We start from the raw sequence: 26004 nt of genomic DNA, 5'->3' as shown, positions 1-26004 counted from the left end.
TTTACATTAATGTAAATATTCCTTTTATGGTGCAGTACTTCCATCCGTCAGTGAAATATGCGCATGCGTACTCTGTCAGCAGAAAAGTGACCGAAAAAATACTGAGAGAAAAATATTAAAGTTTTAAGCTTATCAATGGTAGGCATATTTATAATTATAAATCTATTAAATTATTGACAATTTTGCGACAACTATTAACGCCTTATCCCCTATGATGAAAGTGTAATTTTATAGACAACATGTACCGTAACGCGGTAGAATTCAGTTCGCATGTGTATCACGAATGCAATACGAAAGGGAAAAAAACACCTTTTTTATCGCACTTGCTTTGCGGGATCACACCGGTAAGCTTATGTAGGAATTGCTGTTATTAGGCCTACTTCGCAGCCGTGCTTTTTTAAACACCAAAGTTTCAGTACATCAGAACAATCAGTTTTTACATGTAATACGGTCATTCATAAATTGTACAATTGGGGCTGATCCATCAGCCAAGAAATGCATGCTCAAATGGCACTGTGAACAAGTTGACATTGTGCACGTGATACCCAGGATGTGAGTCATTTCTGGATTTCTGTTGCTTTCCCCATTGGTGAAATGAATAAACGAACAAACAAACCACACATCAATATGGCGTACAGGTAAGTAGTCTTTCGCCGATTTTTGAACATTTTGAGTGATTTGTCGAAAATTTTCCTTAGTTTTTACCTGTACTATGAATGATACTAAAGATACACCGGCAAAAATATTACCCAGGTCAAATTAATGTGTAATTTGCCATTTGACAGCAAGGGCGTGTCAGCAACTGCCACGACGGAGCGGGTGCTTGCTGTTTACCGAGTCAGTAGTTCGTCCACGTTAACGGCAATGACTCGATAAATGGCGTCATGTGTTCGGTTACTTGTTTTCTATTCGATCCATTTTCATTTGTTAGTTGGTATTGTCAGTCATGCGCAATTTAAACAGGCCACTTTTGACCGAACACCGTTCTACCTTGACCGACCGCTTTCCAAACGGAAATATTATCTCAATGAACATCAAATACATGTCAAATAGTTGTTGCCCAGTAATAGAGGATGTCCGACATTGTAGGCCAATTATTTCATTCACCGTAATAAGGACCATTGTTTAAAAGTAACAGTAATATGATAACACCTTAACCAATACCGGATTTATAATAGTAACAACTCTTAGCAATCAAACACTTGTCAGATGATAAAATATTCAAAGTAATCAAGGGGTTAAGGAATGTCTTGCAATAACCAATCACTCATCTTTTCTGCATGGACCACTTATTCTTACATATTGATAGTCGTAAAGAATATGAAAAGAAAGCCTGATTCAGAAATAAAGCCATCCTCTAGCAAAATTAGGCCACAGCTTCTTTGGTCGTGATTAGACAATGTGGTTATACACAGGAGTGCTGTTGTGTTTCTCAAGTGAGGTAATAGAAAGAAGGGGGCAGTTCATCAGGCAGTAGAAGAGGTTCTGATCTCACATCTAGAGATGCAGATGCTGTCATAACATTCATAGAAAACTCTGTGGAATCTTGAATCCAAAATTTTGTGCTTCCAAAATGTCTGCTCTTTGAAAATTCTTAAACTATTATTAGCAAGCATATGAGATAGCCTTTGTCTTATTGATAGTGATCATATATAGAATCTGCACTATACAATTCCAAGTGTTTAAATAAAGTTTTGCAGTTACTGTGGAGCTATTACGATATTGTTTAAGAAACACTATCATAATAGTTCCATGGCAACTGAAACCTATTAAAATTAACCCAGCTTAAACCAGGCTAAACTTTTGAATACAGTGGGTCATACATTCTAACAGTGTATTGATAATAATATGCATGAAATAATGATAACGAAATGCTCATGTCAGGAGTGTTTTAGTGAAGTCAATGACTTGAATTTAGAATGGTTTGGTAAAATTTCATACCGTTTTTCAACAAGCAGTCTTGACAGAGGAAGACGGAGTCCGTATCGTCAAGATCGGTACACCTTCCACCGAGGGAGGTAGGAACTTGCCACATGTGGAGTGTGTCACCTCTCTTCAGAATAAAACACAGCATATCATAATCACCACTGTGTGTATCAGTGCTTTACATTCTTTTGTAATATCTCAGAAAAAAATGGACAACATTTTTTGTTGTTCACCAAAGATGTTAACATATGAGAGCTGCTGTGCAATAAGTTCAAATTAAGACAGATTCATTAATTTTGCATTAAGTTGTAAACTTCCACAGTCATTAGATATTCCAGTACTATCTTCTTCACATGCCAATTCTAGAATTCAATCCTATCATATATACTTTATAAATCTCAGAATGTCAAATACATATCTTTGTGGTTCCCTTTTCACTTTTCACTGGCTAGAGGTTCTTTGCCATACCTTCTGCTATCATTGACTGGAAATGAATTATTGGATAGTAGATTTTGAGTACTGCTAAAAGTTCTCAGCTTTAGCAGAGCTAAATTTGTCACATTAAGCAGGTCATACCTCCTAAAAGCCACATTTTTAAGATGTTTAATCAACTATCCCATTGATAATTCATTTTTGGTCATGATGCTCTAATTGAAATTTGTGAAGTTGAATTATGTATTTCATCATTATTTATAGATGTAAAGTTTGATAGCATTGACTATTCACCACAGCCTTTTCCAATATGACATGCGTTTAGTTTTAATATAGGTCACAAATGCAATCAAGAAAAAATTCACATTATTCAGTATCAGAAGTGATATTCCTTTCGTATGTGTTAATTGTAGTTTGAAACAGGGAACTTTGACAAAGTCCAAAATTGATATCAGCGATGATCGACATTGAAATTGATACAGATGATGTTCTGTCTTTAAAAATAGAACCAAAACTAATAGAGTCAAAAATAGTAAAACATCTGTTTCATTTAGCTCTCGTAGTATTTTTCCTTTCATTCAATGCCAAAGTTATAAATGTCATGAGGCTAACAGCTTTCACTATAGAGAACATCAATTGCGTTGTTATCTGGCAAAGCCGCTGTATGCTCTTATTCTCACATTATAATACAGTTGTTACAGAAAAATTGTGTGATCCTTTTGTCGGTGGCTGAGGATATTAACAGTAATGCATGACATTGATAATGCTCAGAGAACTCCAGATTGTAGGAGCACTTCAAAGGCACATTTCATATATCACTAATATCAGTTTTATCATGAAACAAATTTATGATCATGATGAAACTTTTAAAGGAAAACACACAATGTCAACAACAAATATTGCAAGCACCAGGAGTTTAGATCTGCAGCGTAGTAAGATTTTATCTCTCATATGTAATTTAAAATGAAAGATCATTTCCTAGTGTAGCAGTAAAGTAAAATGCCCATTATTAAGACTAGCTGTCTGATATAAATTTCTCTCAACTTTTAACTTGATTAAATACATACCATTTTCCTGCCTTTTCCTTTAGTATCATGCAATAATAGTGATTCTTCAGCCTTGTAATAATATATGAGCACTATTTTGTACAATTCTTACAATTCCACGCTTTTCATGACTAAATAAATGGTAATTTATCTTCCTTCTCACAAGTTTTTAGAAGGGACCAGTTTGCCACTTTCTGGACACATTTTCATCTGTATATGGCAAATATGATCCAATTGTAAGCACTATGACTAAACAAAGATTTACTTTGACTAAGCAAAGATTTTCTGGTAAACTTCTGCCACTCAGTGTGCTAGCCTCACTGTAGGACGCACCATTTACACCTGTCATTTCTAGTGAACTACAATCTTTCCAAATCAAACAGACTCTGTGAATCAATGTATCCATACACATACACTTTGCCTTCAGAGTCGCTCACAGTTATCACCTGCTTTTGTAATGTAACAAACATGATTAAGTGCAGCATTATTGTATGTTAAAATGAAGCCAGAATCTGTAATTGTACACAAACATTTTCAACTCCATTTATTATGTTTTCAGGCCGCCAATGTCAGGACCAGGCCAGCCTGGTAAGTTATATCTCATTTTTGACTTGTTTATAAATAAAGGGTAAAGTAGGTGCCACAACTTTAGGGAAGGGAATGGTTTAAGTAGCCAAAGAAGGCCAAGTGATTGATCATATTAACTGTTACTCAAGGAATAATGTACCCCCTCCCAGCCCACAACGGATGAAAGCAAACTTTATACGACATAATGCACGAGGCAAACCTAAGTATGATTATGGATTGAGAAGTTTGATTGTGTTCATTATGGCCTGGGAAAGGTACATGATTGCTATTATTTTAGTTTTGGCAATGCAAGATGTAGAAAGCATCTGGGGCCACAATACTGGATAATTGGTTTCATTATCGGTAATAATCTGGGGGATGATGTTATAAAATTCACTGGTATTGACAAAGCTATAATATAATTCCCAATAATGTATTTAAGTATTCATTGTATTTTCAACAGCTTTCATCAACCTTGCACTGTTTGTATGACTTACTGAGTACTGAAGTGCAATTACATTTTTTGTTTTGAATTTCTTGTCAAGCCTTTTCAAGGTATAATGATTTTCATTGCAGTCTTGGTAAAAAAAGTATTCTTACATTACCTTCACCACTTAAACTTTCCTGTATTTTAATGTCAATCAAGGAATAAAACTCACATCGATTTCCATGATGATACCATCTTTTGATACATAAAATTTCTTTCCACAGGTGTTAATGTTGTTGGCCATGGTCGGCATCCAATGATGTCTGCTGGCAATGTCTATGCTCAGCAGCCAAGGCCAGGAATGTCACCACAGGGCAACATGATGATGGCGCCCCCTAGTGGCATGATGTCAATGCCAATGCCGATGCAACAACAACCTACTGGCTTCAATCAACAGCAAATGATGCCTGGTCAAATGCAACCAGGTCAAATGCCACCACAGGTAAGTCATGCATACAGAATGTTCAAGACTGCATTTATAATTTTCACCACATGTGGTGCAAATAATTTGTAAAAAAGGTGAAATTTTTGATTTCACTGAGAAACAGCTTGGCTGAACAGTTTACCCTTTCAAATAGTGCATACTTTTACCTTTCTTGCCATCTAACGCCTGCTTTAATAATCTGTAAAATGTGTTATATGTATTGTTAGGCCAAACCTTTCTCATCCAGTTTGTTTTTGAGAAATTAATCATCAGCTTTGTAGCTGAAAACTCTGATGTATTGAATCTCTTGCACATTTCCTTTTATTTTGAACTCTTTTTATTTTAATCAACTTCAATTTGGTCAAACCACAGTGCTGTCAAGTAGGAAGCGTGTATCTCTGATGTGCAGTGTCTTGGAAGGTTGTACTGAATTTGTTAGCTTATCATTCACACCAATGAATCATTTCAAAACAGCCAATTGGCTACATATACCACCTTCTGAGCTGCTATACGTCAGTCTAAAGTTGGTGATATTATTGAATGGCTTCCAAACACAAACAGTTTTTACCAGGCCGTGATTCATTTGTAAGGACTGCAAACAAGAGAATGTTAATCCCCTAAGAGCCAAGTTTTTGTTGAATTCCTGTTCCAAAATATTCCAAAATCACACTTAAGTTAAAGCTGAAGGTTATGTGTATGGTACAATTTTACAATACAAACATAGACACTGGTATGCACATTTCTGAAATATCCAATGAAATGTCTCTTATGGAAACCAATTTGAAATATAAAATTATTGAAATTTGGCTCCTGCTAACCTCAATATGCAAATGTGAACCGTAAAGTCTTGGAAGAAAGTGACTGCATGGTATCAATGAAGCTTAGGATTGCTGACTTCTTGCTAACAATGATTTCTTTCTCTCACAGGGTTATTACATACAGCAACCAAATCAGCCAATGCCACAATTTCAGCCACCTCCATACTCCCAGGTGGCACCGTATGGTCAACAAAACTTCAACATACCAATGAATCAAATGTAAGTTTTAAACTAAATTTAACCCTGAATACACTATTTACCCAAAAAATGACGATTTTCATTTTTGTGGCATTCAGTTTAGAAAATTTTCATTAGTTTACGTGTTTGCCGCTTTCCCCCTTATTATGCCAAGCTGCAGAACAAAATTAGACAATAGGTAATGTGTAATGATCATCATCGGAAACATGACTTACTGTCAACCTTGGTGTATAATCGATACATTTACTAGAATAGAAAGTTAGTACCTGTAGATACCATATGCTGTGTCAATTAATATTGTGTATGCACACATGTCTATATATATATGTATCGTATGCTGATCTGAACAAATTAATACTGCCATCTGTTACATCAGTACACGTGTGAGGATGGATGGATGTATACGTACTCGTCGTTGACTGAGAACTTTTTATTTACATGTATATTCACATATATGTAGGAGTATCATGAACCTTCCATGTCTATAGTCTATCAGATAATGCGTAATGATGGGGATGTGCTAGTGAGAAATTATTTCTTACTGGATAATGTAGCAGTCAACTTATATAGCCTTGTGACACTGCTAAAGACTGTAGTGATTGTTCTTCAATTTTCAAATAGCAGTTTTCCATGACTGTTTTTAGTGCGCTAACCATAGATGGTACAGTTCCTGCACTGTCCATGCTCTCACTAAAGCTGTCGTAATGAATATTTTTCCCTTATCTTTCAAATAGCTTTCTTAGCGATGTCCTTTTATTCAAGTAGCCTTACTGGCTTTCAAGTGCGTGACACTAATTGATAGCATACTTGCAGATATTCTTCTGTTTCACTTTTTAATCACTTTTCAAGCATTTTGTAGCACAATATGATGGTAAAAGTTTCATGAAAATGTTTTGTGTGAAAGACAAAAATGCTTTATCGACATGGAATATGAAGATTGAATAACAAATTGAAAACTGTCTTTGTCATTTTAATGTCCATGCATTTGTGGTTATGCTGTAGCTTTATCATGAGATGCTGAATCAGCCCTCTAAAAGCTATGAAGTGGCAAGCAGCAAGCGATTAACTCCTGATTATACTCCCTTGAATGGCAGGCCCATACAGATGCAGCCACAGAACATGACGGAGGAACAGAAAAAGGAATTTGAGAAACGTAAAAAGGAAATGTACTTCCATGAACAGCAGCTGAAACTGAAAGCTCTGAGTCAACAAGGCAGTGTTGGTGGTTGGGGGACAAGTAATCTCTCATCTTTAGAAAATATGATGGGTATGTTTGGAAGTGGTAAAAACAAAAAGACTATGTCTGGTCCATCCATGAATGCCAGCAAAAGTTCTGTGCCATCTAAACAAGGTAAGTTTGATATTTCTAATTTACAAAAAAGCAGGTAATGCTTGCAGCATGACATAATAATAGTTTTCATTTTATGCATAGTGCATAAATAAGTATTTACTATTCAAATCTTATAACAGAAAGTCATTAACAAAAATGCATATTCTTGTATTTCAGATCATTTATTTGAATAGCAAATAAGCATTTATGGATCATACAGTGTTTGTATAGAGGCTATTGAGTGAATATTGATGAACAAGTCACATTAATTTTCAATTTGCATCTGAAAATTTCAGAAATGCCGACACCCACAGCATCAGCAGCGACACCACAGGCAGATGACGATGGTTTCGGAGACTTCATGGCAGGCCCCACTGCTACATCCAGCCAGAACACAGCAATGTCAGTGTTTCAATCAGCACCTGCACCGTCAGCAGGACATACAAACATATCTACAGACACTACACAAGTACCTTTGCCAACTCCTGCCAGTCAACCAAGCCCAAAAGTGGAAGAAAAACAAGGTAGCACTTTAGTTTACGAGTCTATTTAAAGAATATGAAAATATGTTCATTATTCAAAAAACTAGTTTGGGATTGAATTATTAGCCGCTAGTTTGATAACATAAAATGGCAGTTATGCTAGGGGAGGGGCTTCTGATGGAGAAACGTGATGTTTTCTGCCAGATATGCTTAACTTGTGCTTGATTTTTAAGCACGTCTAAAACTGTCAATGACTTTCAAAAATCCATTTGTGTCAAATAGAAATTGATCAAGGAAGGGACGTATACATGGATGTATGGTATTTTCCAAAATCACACAAAAAAGTAGAGGAGGGCCATACACACTCGTTGGGCTTAATGTTCAGACAAATACTGTATGCATACATAATTTTGCCAAGATTGCTCAAATTCAGAAATTTTGAAAATTTAGGTTTCATTTACGAGGGACAGATATGATACACTTCATCTCATGCCAATAGACAGTGTGCTTGATCTTTTGGATACAAGACAAAACATGTGCGTTGGCTTGTTTCAGGCTCCATATTTCTGTTCTTAAGGTTGCTCAAGTCAGGACTGTATGTCTGAAAACAAAGATCTTTGATACCATATTCTTCAAATACTTTAAATGCTCAATAATTTACAAAGTCTGCTAGTTTATTTTTTCCGTTTGTTCAGATCTAGAATCCTTGATGTTGGAGTCCATCACGGACATGTCAGCTCCCCAGAAAGCTAAGAAAACCTTCAAACAGAAGACAGCATTAAAAGACACACAAGGTCAAACAAAGACACAGACTACAGCATTTTCAGGTAAGAAGCATCACCATCAAGTCTCTTCACATAGGGAAACATCTGCTCAACACAACAGGTCCTTTTCTTTGATGAACAAGATAATGTTTTCCATTACAAGATAAAATTTCCAGTCGCTGTTTGTTTTGTAGAAAATTAGTTGAAATCATCACGGTGTTGTTGAAGTGTATCACTACGGTTGCAACATTAAAGAAACAAAAGGGTACCAGAGTATAGAGACAATTTAAAGTGGTTAGCAGCTTCAGTTGATTTCTGTTATGACAGCTGAGTGATGTAAATATTTTTTGTGGTACAGAAAGCTCAAAAGCCAGGAAATGGGACAACACCGAAGACTTGTCCGACATGTTTATCGTTCCTACACCAGCACCGCCCCAACCACCGGAAGAAGCCCCAACCCCAGCGGCACAAAACACACTACCTCTGAGTGTGAACACCACCGGGCCAGCTGCCATGCAGGGTCAGATCACCCCACCATCACCAGCAGCACTGTCATCTAGTGGTCAAGGCAGTCCATCAACTTACACTCCTCCTGCTTGGTAAGTGGTTTTGCCAAGTTGAATGGTTTTCTGTACCAGTTTGCTGTGATGTTCTGTGAACAAAATGTACTGAACAAGGAAGTGTTCGCGTTCAGTCTCTTCTGCAGCTATCCCAAAAAGTCTCTTCTGCAGCTATCCCAAAAAGTAATGACAAATTATAAAGTTCAAAATTTCTCTGTGATGAAATATTTCTGCCATATGGGATTGAAACATTATTTTAATGAAAGACGCACTCACATAACCAAAAAACTACTACAGCTGCACTGTAAAGGATATTTTAAGTAGGCAGCAATCCATTACATCATATCATAAAATCTTCAATTGTCTATTTCCTATCATGTTTTTGATAATGTTCCCAGGTGCCGGAATGAAGCCAATCTTCCCATGGTGTACAGACATGTCTTGGAAGCCACAATTAGGAATGGTGTAATTGACACAGAACTGCTGTACCCTATTCTAGTGTTATCAGGGTTAGACAGGGCTGTGTTGGGTCACGTATGGGGTTTGTGTAATAGGACAACTCCAGGGGTTCTCACCAAAGATGAAATGTACATGTCGTTAGCTCTAATAGCAATTGCACAGGTATGAGATGGTTAAATTACATGTCTAACTATGTGGTGTAGAATCAAGACTATAATACTGTTGGGATAAGTGAGCTGGTTTATATTGTCTGATGAGTAGAATTTAGCCTTTCCTTGTTCACTCTTTTAAAACAAATGACCTTTCCAGGCTTTCTGGCCTGTTCAAAGCAAAAGATGGCGTTTTACCCAAAATAGGTTTTGGTTTAACTGGTGCAAAAGTGTGCAATTCCTTACTGTTTTTATCAAAATTTCTGTGTTCATTTGGAAAAATTATCCTTTTTCTGAAGGCATCCCATGAGTCTCATACTCTTACTCATTGCATTCTGATAATATTTTTGTCGAATTGTTTAAACTAATGTCAATAATAGATAAACTATTGTTTTATCTCAAAATGCATACTTCATTTACAATTTAATCAAGTAGCTATAGTAGCTCAAATTAGTGTACTGTTTTATATTTCTGTGAAAATGTTGGTCTTTTTATGACATGATATTGTTTACTTTCATTTTCAAACTGATTCATGCATTTCAGAGTGGTCAGACCCAGAATCTGACAATAGAAGCTCTGTACAACATGCCACACCCACCAGCACCAACACTGACACCACCTGGGACTGCCAGTCCCAACACACCTGTCAGTGTACCATCGTCCAGTGGTACAGTAACGCCAGCAACACCGACTGCCGTCACCCCAATGGAGGCACCTCCAGCTGCGGATGATGACTTCGCTCCATTCCAAGAAGCTCCACCACAACCACAGGCTACAGGTATGACATGATGTAGCTTTAATACAGGCCCATGTAAGTCGATTGCATTTCAACCCATACGTTGGCTGTGTAAATAATTAAAGGCCTGTGTCAGGTATCAGATTGTCTTGCCATGAAATTTACCTTCAAGATTACAATTTCAATGGAAAACAAAAGGCTATGACACCTTCATAATCCTCTTACATTCTAAAACAAACTTGATCCCAGGGATCAAGTCCCTGGTCTTTAAGGCCCAACCTTGTTGTCTTCATAGTACCCCAATAAATCATTGCAGTCAAACAACCTTGCAGTTTTCATTTACTTAGATTTTGAAACAACTGAAAATTTTGAAACAACTGAAAATTTCGGATCAACATCTGCAAATTTAATTTAGCCCAAATACATATGCAGTGTTGTTAGGGAGAATAGATATCATATGTAAGAAAATTGTAGAAAAGTGCAAATTACGAAAAAAACTGATGTAGGACATTGTTTCTAAATTGGGGTATGGCTCGCAATTTGGATGTGGCTGAAGTTAGGAATTTTACAGTAATATTATATGCCTCAGCCAGATAGCAGCAGGAATTATGTTGCCAACTTGAGAAGGTTGTTTCATGGGACTTTCTTTCATCCGTATCAGGTGGGGGACATACCAGTATTATTAATTGGATGTAATGTATTACGGAATGTGCATTAAATTAGCAGCACAGATACACAATTATTTTATTGTTTACAAGAGATTTGCATTTTTTTATTAGTGTTTTATCTGCTTAAAAAGTGCTGCATACTGTTATCATGTATTTTGATGTAGTCTTGGCTGCTTGATTTTAAGTGTAATTCTATACAGGATTAGTACCGGTAATTTCTTCTGTTTTTTGATGATTTTCATTTATTGGTGTTTGTTGCATAATGCAAGGTATGCATGAAAGTTATTTCATTGTTTTATGTTGACACCAGAATAGGCTCTGCCACATCAGAGTGCAAAGTGACATAAGCTGAATACAAAACGTACTGTGCATGTTAGTGTTGTGTGCTTTTGATGTATGGTATTTTGAAGAAAGGCAAAAAGTTTTGTGTCAGTGTGTTTGTGATGTAGGCCGCTGCATGTTTGTGTGATAGTAGATTCAGTCATAGATTGCATTGCATTGTCTCTGTGGTGGAGCTCTGTTTTCATTGGTCTGAACAATTGCCATTTTAAAAACATTGGTTTTAGCCAATCACCTTGTCACATACATTGGTTTTAATCAATCACGTAGCTCTAGGCTGAGTACTGTGTCTCATCTCCATTTATCTCCTGCATTAAATGCATGTCAAAATTACCTTCTTTACAAACACTCTGTATGTTCTGTAACTTAGACTAAAGATCAAAGTAATGGAACAGTGTTTTGCTGATATCACAAAAACCAACCGGATGAATTGGTTTTGGCTTTTGCACATACACACCCATTCAACAAGTTGTTTTCAAGTATTTAGAATCTTGGAAATCTGAACCACGTTGACATTTAAACACCTGTAAAGTTGTAACTCTCTTTCACCAGAAACACTGTTTTATACTTTCTCAATTACTTCAGATCACTGTTTTCTTCCATAGTTTTTGAGGACAATGAATTTACCTCCTTCCTTCATTTTAAAATGTACAAAACTTCTTCAGAACCTTTCAATAGAAGAAATGTGAAAATAGTGAAGGCTAGTTTATCAAAGCAATGTATTTGCTGAAGATTGTTATTTCCCCGGCCTTAACCTCAAAACCTGTTCATAAACAATCCTTTCCAGATGTGAATGAATTTTTTCATATTGTCATCTGCTGCCAGTGTTTTCCCATATTTCATGATCTGTGTTCTGTAACAATATACTGAGAAAAAAATTACAAGACAAACACCTAACTAAGACCAACTCACAGTGAAATTGTGTGAAATGACATACTAGTCCAAGAGTGCATGCACGTCACCATTGTCCAACACCATCTCAATGTAGTGCTAATTTGGTAAATTACAGGTCTCACAACCACTGCAGAGCCAAGCCTAGCAAGATCACTGCCCCAACCACCACCACCTCAACCTCAGTCTCAACCTCAACTTCTACCAAAACCATTACCACCGCCATCATCATCCGGTCTCATTCTCCTACCTCCTCCCCCTCCACCACCTCCCGCTCCACCTTCTCAGTACTCTTTTCCGGCTGCTGCGGCGGACATTCCGGAGGACATAGCAACTCCATCCCCCGCCCATTCTGCTAGCAGTATAGGCTCTGCAGGTGGCATGGACATGTTGGACGATAGGTTTTCAGCATTTCACACAGCTTCAGATCAAGATACATGTTCCAATAACTCTATTCCGTCAGGTCTGTTGCATGTTTCCTTTCATCAAATACATTTCTTTTTTTGTCATGTTTGATCTTTGACCTAATAAGTCGACCTGTGACCCATTGTGTTGACCTACGACCTACCTAACAAGTTATCGTATCTAACCTCCTAGTCCTAACGTGTGATACCAAAATCTGCACATTTTTTTCGATTTGATGTCCATAACAAGCCCTCAACCTGTAGAGTTATTAATTCATTCTATTTGTTCACCTCTACCTGTTCACCTTTCAACCTTCAACCTCCAGGATATTATTCAAAAGTACTCTTTGTTAGGTTTTCAAATTTCATCTCAGAACAGTATATGATAGTTACTGTTCTTGGATGCATTAAAAGTGTATATGTCAAGAAGCCATTACAAACTATTGTGGATTAGGTGATTGCTGCAACCCTTGCTCTCATTCAGAGCCTAACAAATTTGATGTGAACTTTGGAAACTGTAGTACCATCAGTAATATTTGTTGCAGAAAATACTAGGTCAAATGGAAACTTGTTGGGTAGACATAGGTCTGTTCAAGTCATTTTACTGTTTCTGTGTGATTCTGTAGTATGTGTCATGTTTGAGATTGAGCAATCTCCTTACTAAACAATGCCATTGATAATTAATTGTCACTAAGCCCTAATAGTAATACTGACTCAAAACTCTATTTTTTCTCTTGAATTTGCAGAAGAAATAATTCTGAATTTCTGTGAGAGTCATTTGCATATAAGAAGTGTTTGAGGGCACACTGTTGATTTATATCAGGAAATATGCTATAAACAGATCATGCATTGCAACTCTACTACAAGTTGAAACTTGGCTGCTACTTGCTTTATACCCCAATCACTGATCTTCTTCCAAGTAATGAACACAGAACAAAAGACAGATACAGAGTATACTGCTCTAGATTCTCTCTGGTTTTGAAAAATGACTGTCAGAGAAAGCCCCAAATATGGACAGGGATATACAACACTGTATTGATTTTTTTCATTGTGTGTCAAAATTTGAGAAATTAGTTTCTGTCAAACTGAAATTGAAACACTTCCAGTAAGAGAGAGAACTCAATCGCAGCAGCAGAAAAAATTAATCTGTCGTCTATTGGCAAAATGAGACCAGTGGTATGTGCATTTTATAGGGTGATTGAGACAAGCTATTGTGTGTGAATGACTTGTGTGATAAGATCGATGTATATTTTTGTTGTGGTGTAATTATGCTATCAGCACTTCTTTGTATATTTTTTGGATCACTTTTGGTAGATGTGTAGTATCGGTATTTCATGCATGTCTTTTGGAATGTATACCTTTCCAAAGAAAGAACAGTTGCTATTCCATGAAATCTTGTTCAGTTCAAATGAATGGAAATTCTAACAGACAATCATTTTGTATTTTCCAACACTTTGGTAGGTAGTATTATACTTCTTATGTATTTTTTTTTTTGATCAGTCAGGGAAAGGGCAGTTGCAAGAATGTTTCTTTGACTCATCTCTTGATATAAGCAGATGCTACTATCAGCTTAAAAATATAGTTTAGGGCTTTACCATATTTTTAACAGTCAGTCTCATTAATGATTTGCTATACTCTTTCATGCATTACAGTAAGTTTCTTTCTGTATAAATGATCAACCTCACCTTGTGCAGACTTATAGATATAATTCATGTACTATTTGACTTGAAATTTTTTCAAAGTTTATTTTGAAATCCCATTGCAGGCTGCATGTATCCCCCATTGTCTAGTGAGGATGAGTATGCAGATTTCAAATCAGGTGATAGCAGCTCTAGCAGCAGCATGTCCAGTTCACGAGCATCATCGCAAACATCAAGCAGTCAGAATACTGACCCAGAATTTCCCGGATTTCCTCGTGTTGGACAGCCAGACGTCTTTCCCGATCTGCCGACGAGTGGGTCATCCTCACCAAGTTCAATACGGTACCCAGGTATCCTTGGAGGTAAAGCGCTAAAACTATCAAGGGAGTCACCAACGTTTGAACACAGGAAGTACAGCAGTAGGCAATCAAGCAAACAAAGTTTGGAAGGTAATCTTCCACCAGTAAGGGCACCTGGTTTGACCCCATCCAAATTTGGCCCTGTGCGGGATAGTGAGGATGACGAATTTGCAGATTTTCAGCAAGCTTCAAGCTCTGGCCAGCAGTTTTCGGTTTGCGTGAGCCTTCAAAGATTTCTGCACCACCGACATTCCAAGCCAAGTTCCCCATAGCAACACCTGTCAGTCAACAGGATGAGGAATTTGCTGACTTTCAGACAGCTGAGCAACCGAAAGAAACTTCAGAAGATCTGTTTAAGTTTGATGAAGAAGACAAGTATGCGGCGCTTCGTAGCTTGTCATTGGATGTACAAGATACTGAGTCTGTAAATGAATTTGCTGATTTCAAAAAGTCAGATGAGCAAGATGAATTTGCTGATTTTAAAAAATCAAATGACCAGGACAAATTTGCTGATTTCAAACAGTCAAATGACCAGGACGAGTTTGCTGACTTCAAAACGTCAGACAATCAGGACGAATTTGCGGATTTCAAAAATGCTGGAGGTGATAGTTTCTCTGACTTCCAGCAGAGCTCATCCACTTCACATGATCAGTTTGCAGACTTTGGCAAACAGCAACCCTCAAACGTATCTGCAACCCAACTTTTTGCCAGTACAGCACATCTCGGGCAACAAGCAGAAAGTGCAGAAGATGAATTTTCCGACTTTCAACAAGGCGGTAAGCATTCCACAATTGAAAGCAACCTCCAAAACATAGACGAAGAGGAAACACAGTACAGAGGGGGAATGGCAGGTGGATTTTTTGACTCTGATAGAACAGAGGAAACAGCTGACTCAGAGACTAAACAGCCTACGAAAAAGAGTGATACAAACACAAAATTTGTCCCTAGGAGGATTTCATCGTATGATGATGAAGATGACTTGTTCGGAAGAAAGCCGCCCGCAATGACAGACTTTGATGATGATGAGTTTGGAGATTTTGACAGTGCGCCTCCAATTTCACATGATATTGATGATGACTTGTTTACCAGTGCCATCAAACCCAAACCCAAACCTGAAAAATCTTTTGATATGTTTGGTGGGCAGAAGTTCAAGGGCAAGGCTAATCCAGTACAGAGTGTCCAGGAACAGGAAAGCGAAAAAAGTTCAGATATCAACACTGCTGATAATGTAAGTTCTAAAAGTAAAACCCATGATAAATATGATGCTTTCAAAGAGCTTGCTGGGCCAAGTGAAGCAAACCCTCCAGCGATAGAAAATTTGGAATTTAATAAGTCTGAAGAAACAAGTGACAAGTATGGAGTTTTCAAGGGTCTTACTGAACAGAAACCTGCTACAGCAGCATTGGAGGATAAATACAATATCTTTCGTGAGCTTGAACAGTCAAGTGAAAAATTGCCAGAGGACAAAAACATGTTTGGGGAAGTCAGGCCGGGCAAATCAACAACTCCTGAAATTGAAATACAGGAAAACAAGGGTTTGATCAAAGGAGACAATTCATTACCCACACAGTCTAGGAATAATCTTGATAACAGGACAAAAAAGGAAAAGGATTTATTTTCTAGTGGGAGCAGATATCAAATTGGAGGTGATGATGACTTGTTTGGTAATTTGGGTCCAAATCCTCCGGGATATTCCCCACCAGGAAACATTTCAAACGACAACTTTAGTGATTTCAGCAGCTCTGTTGCTAGCAAGACACCGGATAGCATTTCCATCAACTCCAAGGAGTCAGACTCGTCTGGTTTTGACGGTTCTGGAATAAAGAAGGGACTGCCAAAACTGGAGTCGTTTGCCAGTTTAGACTTGAAGAGCTTTGATACTACACCTAGTGGTGATGATGAGGATGCAGGTGATAGTTACGGATACACTGCGCCTACAGATTCTACCACCAACACCATTGACAGTCAACCTACTAAAGCACTGGGTAAGTACATGTATCTCTTGTAGGAACAGCCTGCATCAAAAATCATACTGGATCCTTAAACATGCACATTTACAGCATCAATTCAGATGTGAAATCAAACCATCAAAATTTCTCTAATGGATAGAGTGCCTCTTTACATATCATATGAAATAGTCATTTGATATTTGATTGGTGTGTGTTTGTTATCTGCATGAAAAACAGTTTGTTCTTCTTTCTTAGCTCCATAAATTCAATTTTGAACTCAGTTCTGTATTGAAAGTTCATTGCTATATGGAAGAGATGATCTGGACTCGGGGTATTTTGCCATCTACAAAATATACAACCTCAAAGTACCATACAAATATTTCAAAACATACTACTAATATGTGCATTTTCCATGTCTATATACCATGCACATTCATCAAATATAGACATGTATTGCTGATACACAAGAGTTCTGTTTGTCCGTTCCAGACAAGAGAAGTGGTGCCTTGGTGATTTCCACAGGACCGCCACCAGTGCCGTCAATCAGCACTGGCCCACCATTGCCACTGTTTGGAGACAGATATGGAGGTGTTGTAGGCGATATTGAGGTAAGTAATGGTAATGGTAATGATTTCTTTGGATAGTTTTTTCCCAGGATGAATATTTCATAATATGTGTATATTGCAGTTCACCACTGCATCTCATCTTAACAAATAATTCATGAATATCATTCGATAAGTACAAGCTACTATGCAGAAATAATTATAATTTAAAAGTGATGTGTTCTGGTGATAAAAATTCCAGATCAGTGGTATCAACATGTTCATTATTTCTATGCTGTATACACAGGATAATGAGCGTCACACCTATGAATGGCAGCGATGTTTACAGAGCTGTTACAATACCTTACGGAAAGCCAATGAAACATTCAATGCTGTTAGCAGTTCCTCAGTCTGTACAGAAGTCATCAGCTCAGAAGAAGGCTCCAGTTATTTACAAGGTAAGTCAGTCCCATATCCTTTCTGTTTCCATTTCTTAATTATCTGATATATATGATCTTCTCTCTCTGAAGAGCTCTGATTTTCAACGTGTTTCTTTGAAACCAGTGTACTGGGACAAAGGAAGAGCTATGCTTAGCTCAGGCACAAAGACAACCTCTTCCACAAATGTTCAAAGAATACCTGTATATACAACCTCAAAATACATATACATTTGTACACGTGTGTTTGCTTGTACCACCATCACATGTTCCCATGGGTGTACTGAGCCAGTGGAATATATTGTGTCCATTTATTCTCGAGTACAACCATTTTCTTTTCACCATTTTTGAAGTCAAAGTGTGCTTAGATAAACAGACATCTGAAGTCGTCAGTCTTATTTAATCTACAGAGATAAAGTATTACATTGTGTGTAGATTATCATGCCAACATATATGTTTCTTTGATTGAATGGTTTGGAAAGTTGTTTTTCCCACTTTGCAAAGTTACTGTTTTGTGTTGATCATTTCTGATCCAAACACCAATCATCATGATTGTACAGTTGCTTTTATTAAACCAAGTAGTATTGCAAATTTCAATTTGTGATCTAGTTTATCCCATTTGCTCATATATGCTTGTCGTCATCACCATTATCTCTAATATGTTAGAATTATTACATTTTCTCTGTGTCATTGCAAAGAAGGATTGTTTTCTAGACAAAATATCAAAGTTAATGAAGTGCAAATGATAATGGAACATATAATTGTCATAAAATTTTACCATGTATATATGCCGTTGCATAAGTTTCAAGTCGCTTCTTTGAAGTTTGATGTAATTTGCAAGACAGAAAGACAGATAATTGAGACGTTTACCTAGTCAAGTCAGACTGGCTGGCTGTAAAATAGAACACCAGGGCAGTAGCCATTTAAGAGCCAAACATGTATTTGTGCATACTAGTCTTCAGCTTTCATGTCATCACCAATAAAATTTATGTCAGCGTTTGATAGCTAGATGTATTGTTTTCCATTACCTCTAAGAAAAGTTAGGTCACCTGAGAATATTTGTGTTGTTCCTGAAGTGTGATTTCAATAATATGTCATTGATCTCTACCCTTGAATCACTTTTTTGGTCTGTTGTTCTGATTGCTCTGCTTAACTCTTCACCAAAGTGTTTACTTTGTATCCGTAATTTCTGCCATTGCCAATTTAGTGAGGAACTCTCAAACAGCCTCGAAAACGCAAACACACAAACTTATTATGTGTTGTACAATAATTATTTGAATGAGTGTCTTTATGAGCAACAAAGTGACTGCTGATGATGAAATAGTTCTTATCAATTTAATGTGATCATCACAGATGTATAGAGTGACCCTCATTGACTTATCTGGTACGTGGTGTGATTTAATTACTCCTATAAATTATCATAGGTATGGTCACCAAGCCATCTTGAGAAAATTACAGGGATACCCGACTATCTATACAAGACAGCACAGTACCGGTAACAGCTACCGGTCATTTTATGCTTAAGTTTTCTTGAAGGTGGCCCTGATGAAACATGAAGAAATAAAAAATCATGGCATCACCCAAAATTTTCAGTGCGTGCATTGTAATTTTGTCATTTCTTGTCGTTTACAGCTTTGATAGAGATTTACCGTGTGTCTTGCCGTGTTGGGACAGCAATGAAAGCATCAGGTATGGTTGAATTCCATAGTAAGAATGCATTCAAACAGTCTTTTATAAACTGTAACCCAAGATGCGGTTTTGAAATCTCAGGAGACCGCTGTGACTGCATTTTAATTTTGGAGTTTAAATGACTCTTTATTCTACAAAGAAGGGTTGCAAAACATGAATGACATCATAATACAGAAGATGCTGTGTGAATTTTTCCACCATGATTTCAGCCTCATGATTTCTGTAATGTTTTCTTTTGACTGTATTGTGATACCACTAACTTTATCTCAACTTCACAGGTCTAGAAACTGATGAGCTTTTAGATCTGCTTCGAAACACCAACCTCCTATGGAATAATCTAGCAGCATTCCTTGCTGGTAGCCCACTCATGGTGAGTGTCTGCCCTTGCGATTTGATCTTGTGTCATAAATATCTTACGATACTAACAGGTTAAAATCAAAGTTACAGCGACATGCAACCCAATCCTTTACAAACACTGTACTCTGCTTATTTCTATGCTCTGGGTCAATGCAATCCAACATCATTGTCTAAAGTTGAAGTTTTCACAACCTTGTACCAATGACAATTTCAGGTCATCCATTTATCCACTGAAATATGATGTCTTCACACAAGTCATGCACTGGAAAATGACTCTGCTTCATCATCATTTGTGTCAGCTGGTTGCTCTAACAAAAAGGAATTTAGATAAAGCCATTATTGCACTTAACCAGATCAAAATATGAAGTCTTTGACATTCAATTGTACTTAATGAGATTTGAGCGAAAATACCAATGTATTTCAAGTGGTTTCGGTAAATATTAAAGTGTGTTGGGACAAACGATCAGCCTGACAAGTGTAGGCTGCAAGATCGAAGTCTGTGCTATGATTATCCTAGAATCTTTTCTAATAATTGCCAAATTTACCCTTTACGTGGAATCTTTAACCAATCTTTGTATCCGTCTTCTCTGTTTTCAGCCTGACGATAGCTTGTTTGTATTCTCTGGTGCAGTACTCAAGGCTGACCCAAGCAATGCGGACAGAGCATGTGGCGTGTGTCTTCTCAATGTTGACTCCAGGAGCAAAGCATTTGACCGCAGTGTAGACAGTCACAAGCTGACATACGGAGGTCGCCAGTACCATTCCATGTGTGCTAACCTTTGGGTAAATCTAGTGGACTCTATACTACCTGCACTGCCCTTGCCATCATTGTTACTGTAAAATATTTCATAGTGATAAACTAGATTACAAGGGACGCTAAGATCAGTAAACAGAAACTATACACAGTGTTCATGAAACAACACTGAAAAGGTATTTACGGTAGCTACATGCCATGTTAGCAGTACCAAGGCTGACAGTCACGTAGCTGCAAAATGTAGATACTGTTTTTGGGTCTGTTCATTAAAACTCTGGCTAGCTTACCAGACTAGTCAATAAGATGTGTGAGAGCAAATCTTTCCTGTTTGCCATCACTCACAATGGCCTTTCCACCCCTATGCTGAGACAAATTGGTTCAAGTGGCTGGGTAACTTTCACCAGTTTCATTTCACCTGAGTAGGCTGAAACAATTGAAGCCAAAAAACAACAGCTAATCCAAATCAACAGGTGACTGTATGATCCCACTGTAGACATGTATCATTTCTCTATACCTATTCAGTAGCAACACCTTTGTGTTGGCAGGTATATTTGTGAAGTTTGAGCACACTAGGTACATGGCTACAGAAAGAGTACATTGATAATGCTGCTGACCAGGTCACATTAAACACTGTTTCAGTGTGTATGATCATGGATGTAAATGTAAATTACATCCATGGTATGATCTAATTAAAAACAGAAATGAAAGAAACAGGACAAGAGTGCCTGATAAAATCAGACTCTTAGAAGATTTGTATGCCATTTCATCAGACTAGACAGAGTTCACTGAACAGATCTCTCCTGTGCAATATTAGTATTCTAGATAGTCATCTTTGTGAATGAAAAATGTGTTTTTCATTACCCGGAGTGTAAGGATATCAAGTTTTGATGAAGCATTTACAGGCTTTCATGGAAATCATTGAAGTACTTCCACTGTGGATTATCATCATTCATATATCAGATATACATGAGATTTTGGATATCAATATCTTTACAAAGATAATGATTTAGGTACATAATATGGATTTATACATGTAAAAATGAGACCTGAGGTATATATGTACACACATGAAATTTTCATACACACTTGTTGCTTATGTACATATGCTCACCAGATGGCTTGTCACATTCTAGCCAAACGTGAAACCCACATTACTGTATCATATGAGAATAGAGCATTGAGAACACAACACTACGTACCAATACAGTCTTCATTCCCAAACTATATTACATACAAGTATAACATTTCATTAGACACACAGCATCGGACTGAATACCCTTGGTAGTACAAAATCACTTCTCACATCAGTTCTAACCATTCTCGAACACATTTACACAGTACAGTTTTACCACAGACCCTACAGGGTCTATGGTTTTACCCACACACATTTCAAAATATCTGCACAAATTATCCTGGATACATGACTGTACCGTAAGTTTCTGCAATATTGATTGCTCTTTCCAAGATGGGTTTCTTTAAAAAGTTGAAACCACTTTCCACAGTCTGACAAATTACAACAAATTGTAACTTTCACAAAATGTATCAAGTTTCCTATTGGCATTCAGTAGCCTAACGCAACAAAAGACAGAACTTAAAGAAAAGGGGAACGGAACCTCATTCATTGTTGAACAGGTACATTTTATGAACCATGTGTTAGATTTTGAACTGTACCAAGCCATTTCCAAAGTGTTTCTGGCCAACTTCAACAAAAGGATTGAATGAAAGATTTGTGCCAATGAATTTGACTGATTTTTTCCCGTGAATCAGATCCTCTAGGCTTTCAAAATGTATACTCAGTTTTTGTCTGTAATTTGGACTCTGTGCAATCAAACACTACCCAACTTTTACTTCACTTTACTATTAGTAACTAGATGTACATTGTTAAATGATTTTAGAAAAGTAATTGACAGTGCGCAATATCTGCTAGTCAAGCACAAAGAGAAGTTTATGGAAATTATGTCAGGTTCATTATTTTGCTCCATGTCAAAAAGATTAAACAAAAAATATTGAAGTATCATTGGTGTTGAATCAAAATGAGGTTTTACTTAATATAACTGTGTTCAGTATGGAAATGCGGTTAGCGCGAAGGAAAAATTGTCTTTTTGTCACAGAAACTGGAAGATTGTCTGAGAGATTGTGTAATTGGCAGCGAAATGTTACTATAAAACAGATTATTAGATTGAACTTGAATATTGAGGCCATTAAAATAATGAAAAGATCAAAATGAAATATGTCTGAAAACCCTGCAGAATAAAAAGCAATTTATCCTTCAAAATCCAATCTTGTCAATCCTCCCAAAAATAATAATATGACTTGTCTCATTGTACCAATACTTCCCTTTATTGAAGTCCAAACATTTGAATGTAAACACTTGGGTCATGTGATGAAAGAGTTATAAGATGAAATACTGCACTGTAGTGAAGCCCCTTGTTTCAGTCATGTACATATACAACTTGTTCCCAGCCCACTTGTGATGATGAATGTGATAAATTTATGATTCTGGTAAAGTTCTTTGATATGTGTACTGTGAATGCAACTTCAGGAATAAATCTATTTGCACAACTTTAAATCTGTGAAAATAACCACAATGACTCAAGTTAGTAGACTTTTGACTGTGAGGCATATTTCTGTAACTCAGCGCTGTTATCTATCATAGCAATATTCAGTTCTTCATTTCAAGTTTAAGACATGTAATGTGGGTCTTGTTTCTTGGCATCCAGTTTACCCCTGGTGACATATCTTATGTTGTAAAATTTCCAGTCCATGCAGTGTATTGTGAGTACAAATGGTTCGTATCATCAATTGTACAAAAACGCACCTTGTTTGATTGTTGTTTTGAGTAATGTGAAAGCCATAATTATTCACTTGGTTCTACCCGGTACTTTGACCCCTTTTTGCAAAAAGATTACCAGGGTGATCGTAGTGAAATGCTAAATAAAAGATTTCATTGTTTGACTGGCACTGTCAGAGAGTTTGAATCCAAGTGAAAATTAATGCTTTTACAGTATTCTTTTTACACACTTTTACTCAAAGACATTGCAAGTTTTCAGTTGTCAGATGTTTTATTTTTAAATACATAGATCATTGATCCATACGTTATCGGTACTTCTGTACATGAACATGTCATGGCTTGGCATCAGAACATCGCACAGATGACCAACTATTTAATATCCAAGCAACAACAATTAACCGGAATATTTTCTCAATATGGTGACTTTTAGCCACTTTTTCAATAGTTGTCAATGTTACAACATAATGTTCCATTTTAACGTAATGTGTCATTAGAGATTGTGACATTGTGATTGTGACATACACAATAACTTTTTTGCAAGATAGGGAGTCAAGACCAGTCTTTGAAAAGTAAAAAACAGCTGAATTTGGAGGTTAATGTAAAAATTTGTCACTAAATTGACCAGGGTCATGTGCACTAAGGCTAGTATTTGTGTGAAACCTTTCATGCATGGACCAATCTGATTGCTCCATTGTCAAGCCAACAACTCTGATCCAATCAGATAATACCTTAAATGAGAGTGATATTCATCGCTGTAAGATGTTTGCGGATTTGCTTATGATCATGAATGTATATGGATTGTACAGCAGAGATTTCATTCAGCTACTTTATGAATACGGTTTATCTATGGTAAGGTTTGACAAGGGTCCCATCATAAAGCATTTACTCACCGTCACAAATATTAAAATTTTTTATTCTTCATCTTCCTATGTCCATTGTAACAGCAGTGTTTCAAACTATACTTATCAGACTCTGACTGCAAAGATACGTCAAATGATTTATCTGAAAGAACCCATCCACTGCTACTGACATCCACTAAATCAGCTTATCTGTATTTTCATTGTGTTTATCAAATGTATCTTTTGAATTTTATTGTTTTAAATGAGTTGAAAAAAAAGTAGTTATTAAAAGAATTAATTTATTGATATGGTTTTATGATGTTTTAAATTACATGATATACTTACTTGTGGAGACTGAGAAAGGATGAAATGAAATAAAGGAAATGAATATTTACCTGTTTTGTGAGTGTCAATTACTGCCCATGGCCTTTGAAACTGTTTAGTGTTGTGGATACACAGATATTTAGAAATAAATTTTGCTCACAAGGCAACTGCAAAATCTTAACACACCCTAAGCTTTGTTTTCCAGCATTGTTACAATAGTTCAGTTCTGTTCATTTATTTTTGAGTACAAGGGCTCAGCCCATGGTACATTTCAGTGAAAAAATATACATAACAGGAGATGGTCAGTGACAAAAATATAACAAAGCCAGCAAATAAAGTAATTTATAAATTGTATACGTGTGTGTTTCACTTAGAAAAAGGGTTACAAAAGTTATTAAGTTAAGACAGTATGGGGACACTGGGACACATTTCTCTCGTCTATGAAAGGCTTTACGTAAATAGATGGCATAATTTCTGATTTTATAAATATGGATTATATTTATATATTATAATATATATAATATATATATATATATATATATATATATATATATATATATATATATATATATATATATATATATATATATATATAATTCATATAACAATAGTGAATTTAAGTAGATACCTCGTGCAAACATTTCATCCAACAACCTCTCTCACTCTATGTACTTTGCTGCTTACTGAACATCGTAGGGTACTAATGCCATCGTCACTGCCTGTCTCTGTATGTGTTTTTATTTGTATTATAGTATATAAACTGTAAATTGGTGTCACAGTTAATCCAAAACAAGTACACAGCGATGTATCATAAACTTTTGAAGCAGACAAAGGTTGGTCCTTTATAGATTCTAAGACCACTTTGAGGGCGATCACATTAATAATACTGGCCAGGAGTTTTTTTATGATTTTCTATAATGATCAAAGTACATGCATCATGTGTGATCTGAAAGGCCAAAAAAAACTGCCTTCAATAATCTTGAATCATTTTATTAGATATGTGGCTTTACTTTTCTATTTTGTTTTTACTGAATGAATGAAAGCATGCTATCAGTACAACAGTTGTATTGTAATAGATTCGCTGGCTGAAATATACAAAAGTTGACAACTATGTTTTATCATCTTCATTTTCAAGAAGGGATGCATCTCTTGACATGCTACCAGCAACGGAAGATTAATGCTGATTGTAACTTTGATCAGTTTTCTCTGATCTTGGAGCCATAAATGAAGCATCTAAGGTTTTTCCATTTATTATATAAAATTGATTTGCCATCCAAGAGAGAAATTAACCCAGATGTCACTGAAATCTTACTTTGATATCATTGCATTTCTACTGGCAATGGTGTTCACAACATGAAATATTTGGTTGGTTTATAAAGAAATCCATTTTTGAATTAATCAAATTTTATGGTTTTGAAACATCAATAAAATTCACAGAAACTACCATGATTTATGTTCTAGAACCCATTAAAATTAGTCTTGCTTGAGTAAACCCATCTGTGGTGTAACAACCAACACTTACAAAGTCATTGCCATTTTGGAAATGATCTTGGAAGTGATAAATGTGCACTCAGCGTTGCCATTTAGGGTGTTTAATTTTTTTCTTTGTTTATTTTAAATCTCAGGAAGAGTTGGCTAGGTGA

At 36.5% G+C, this 26004-nt stretch overlaps 2 protein-coding genes across 5 annotated transcripts; both read left to right on the top strand.

Moving 5' to 3' along the window:
- The first annotated feature begins 597 nt into the window (after nucleotides 1-597).
- On the top strand, nucleotides 598-14951 carry LOC139145580 (synergin gamma-like). Of its 4 annotated transcripts, XM_070716826.1 has the most exons (13): nucleotides 610-638; nucleotides 1959-2018; nucleotides 3964-3992; nucleotides 4683-4900; nucleotides 5810-5919; nucleotides 6993-7249; nucleotides 7525-7752; nucleotides 8406-8537; nucleotides 8833-9073; nucleotides 9433-9655; nucleotides 10186-10420; nucleotides 12395-12739; nucleotides 14446-14951. In XM_070716826.1, exons 1-13 carry the CDS (start codon nucleotides 628-630, stop codon nucleotides 14949-14951), a joined length of 2595 nt encoding a protein of 864 aa, XP_070572927.1. In that variant the 5' UTR covers nucleotides 610-627. The 4 variants fall into 4 exon arrangements, with proteins under 4 accessions (XP_070572928.1, XP_070572927.1, XP_070572926.1 ...); XM_070716827.1 differs by lacking the exon at nucleotides 1959-2018 and having other exon boundaries at nucleotides 598-638; XM_070716825.1 differs by lacking the exon at nucleotides 610-638 and having other exon boundaries at nucleotides 1639-2018.
- LOC139145581 (synergin gamma-like) lies at nucleotides 14947-24431 on the top strand. The gene is made up of 6 exons (XM_070716829.1): nucleotides 14947-16664; nucleotides 17118-17236; nucleotides 17478-17628; nucleotides 19240-19296; nucleotides 19575-19666; nucleotides 20251-24431. Exons 1-6 carry the CDS (start codon nucleotides 15524-15526, stop codon nucleotides 20491-20493), a joined length of 1803 nt encoding a protein of 600 aa, XP_070572930.1. The 5' UTR covers nucleotides 14947-15523; the 3' UTR covers nucleotides 20494-24431.
- The last annotated feature ends 1573 nt before the right edge of the window (nucleotides 24432-26004 follow it).

The sequence above is a fragment of the Ptychodera flava genome, chromosome 12 (genome assembly GCF_041260155.1).
Source record: "Ptychodera flava strain L36383 chromosome 12, AS_Pfla_20210202, whole genome shotgun sequence".
Classification (NCBI taxonomy): domain Eukaryota; kingdom Metazoa; phylum Hemichordata; class Enteropneusta; family Ptychoderidae; genus Ptychodera; species Ptychodera flava.
The sequence above is the reverse complement of the archived record's forward strand: the minus strand, read 5'-3'. Positions and strand labels throughout refer to the sequence as shown.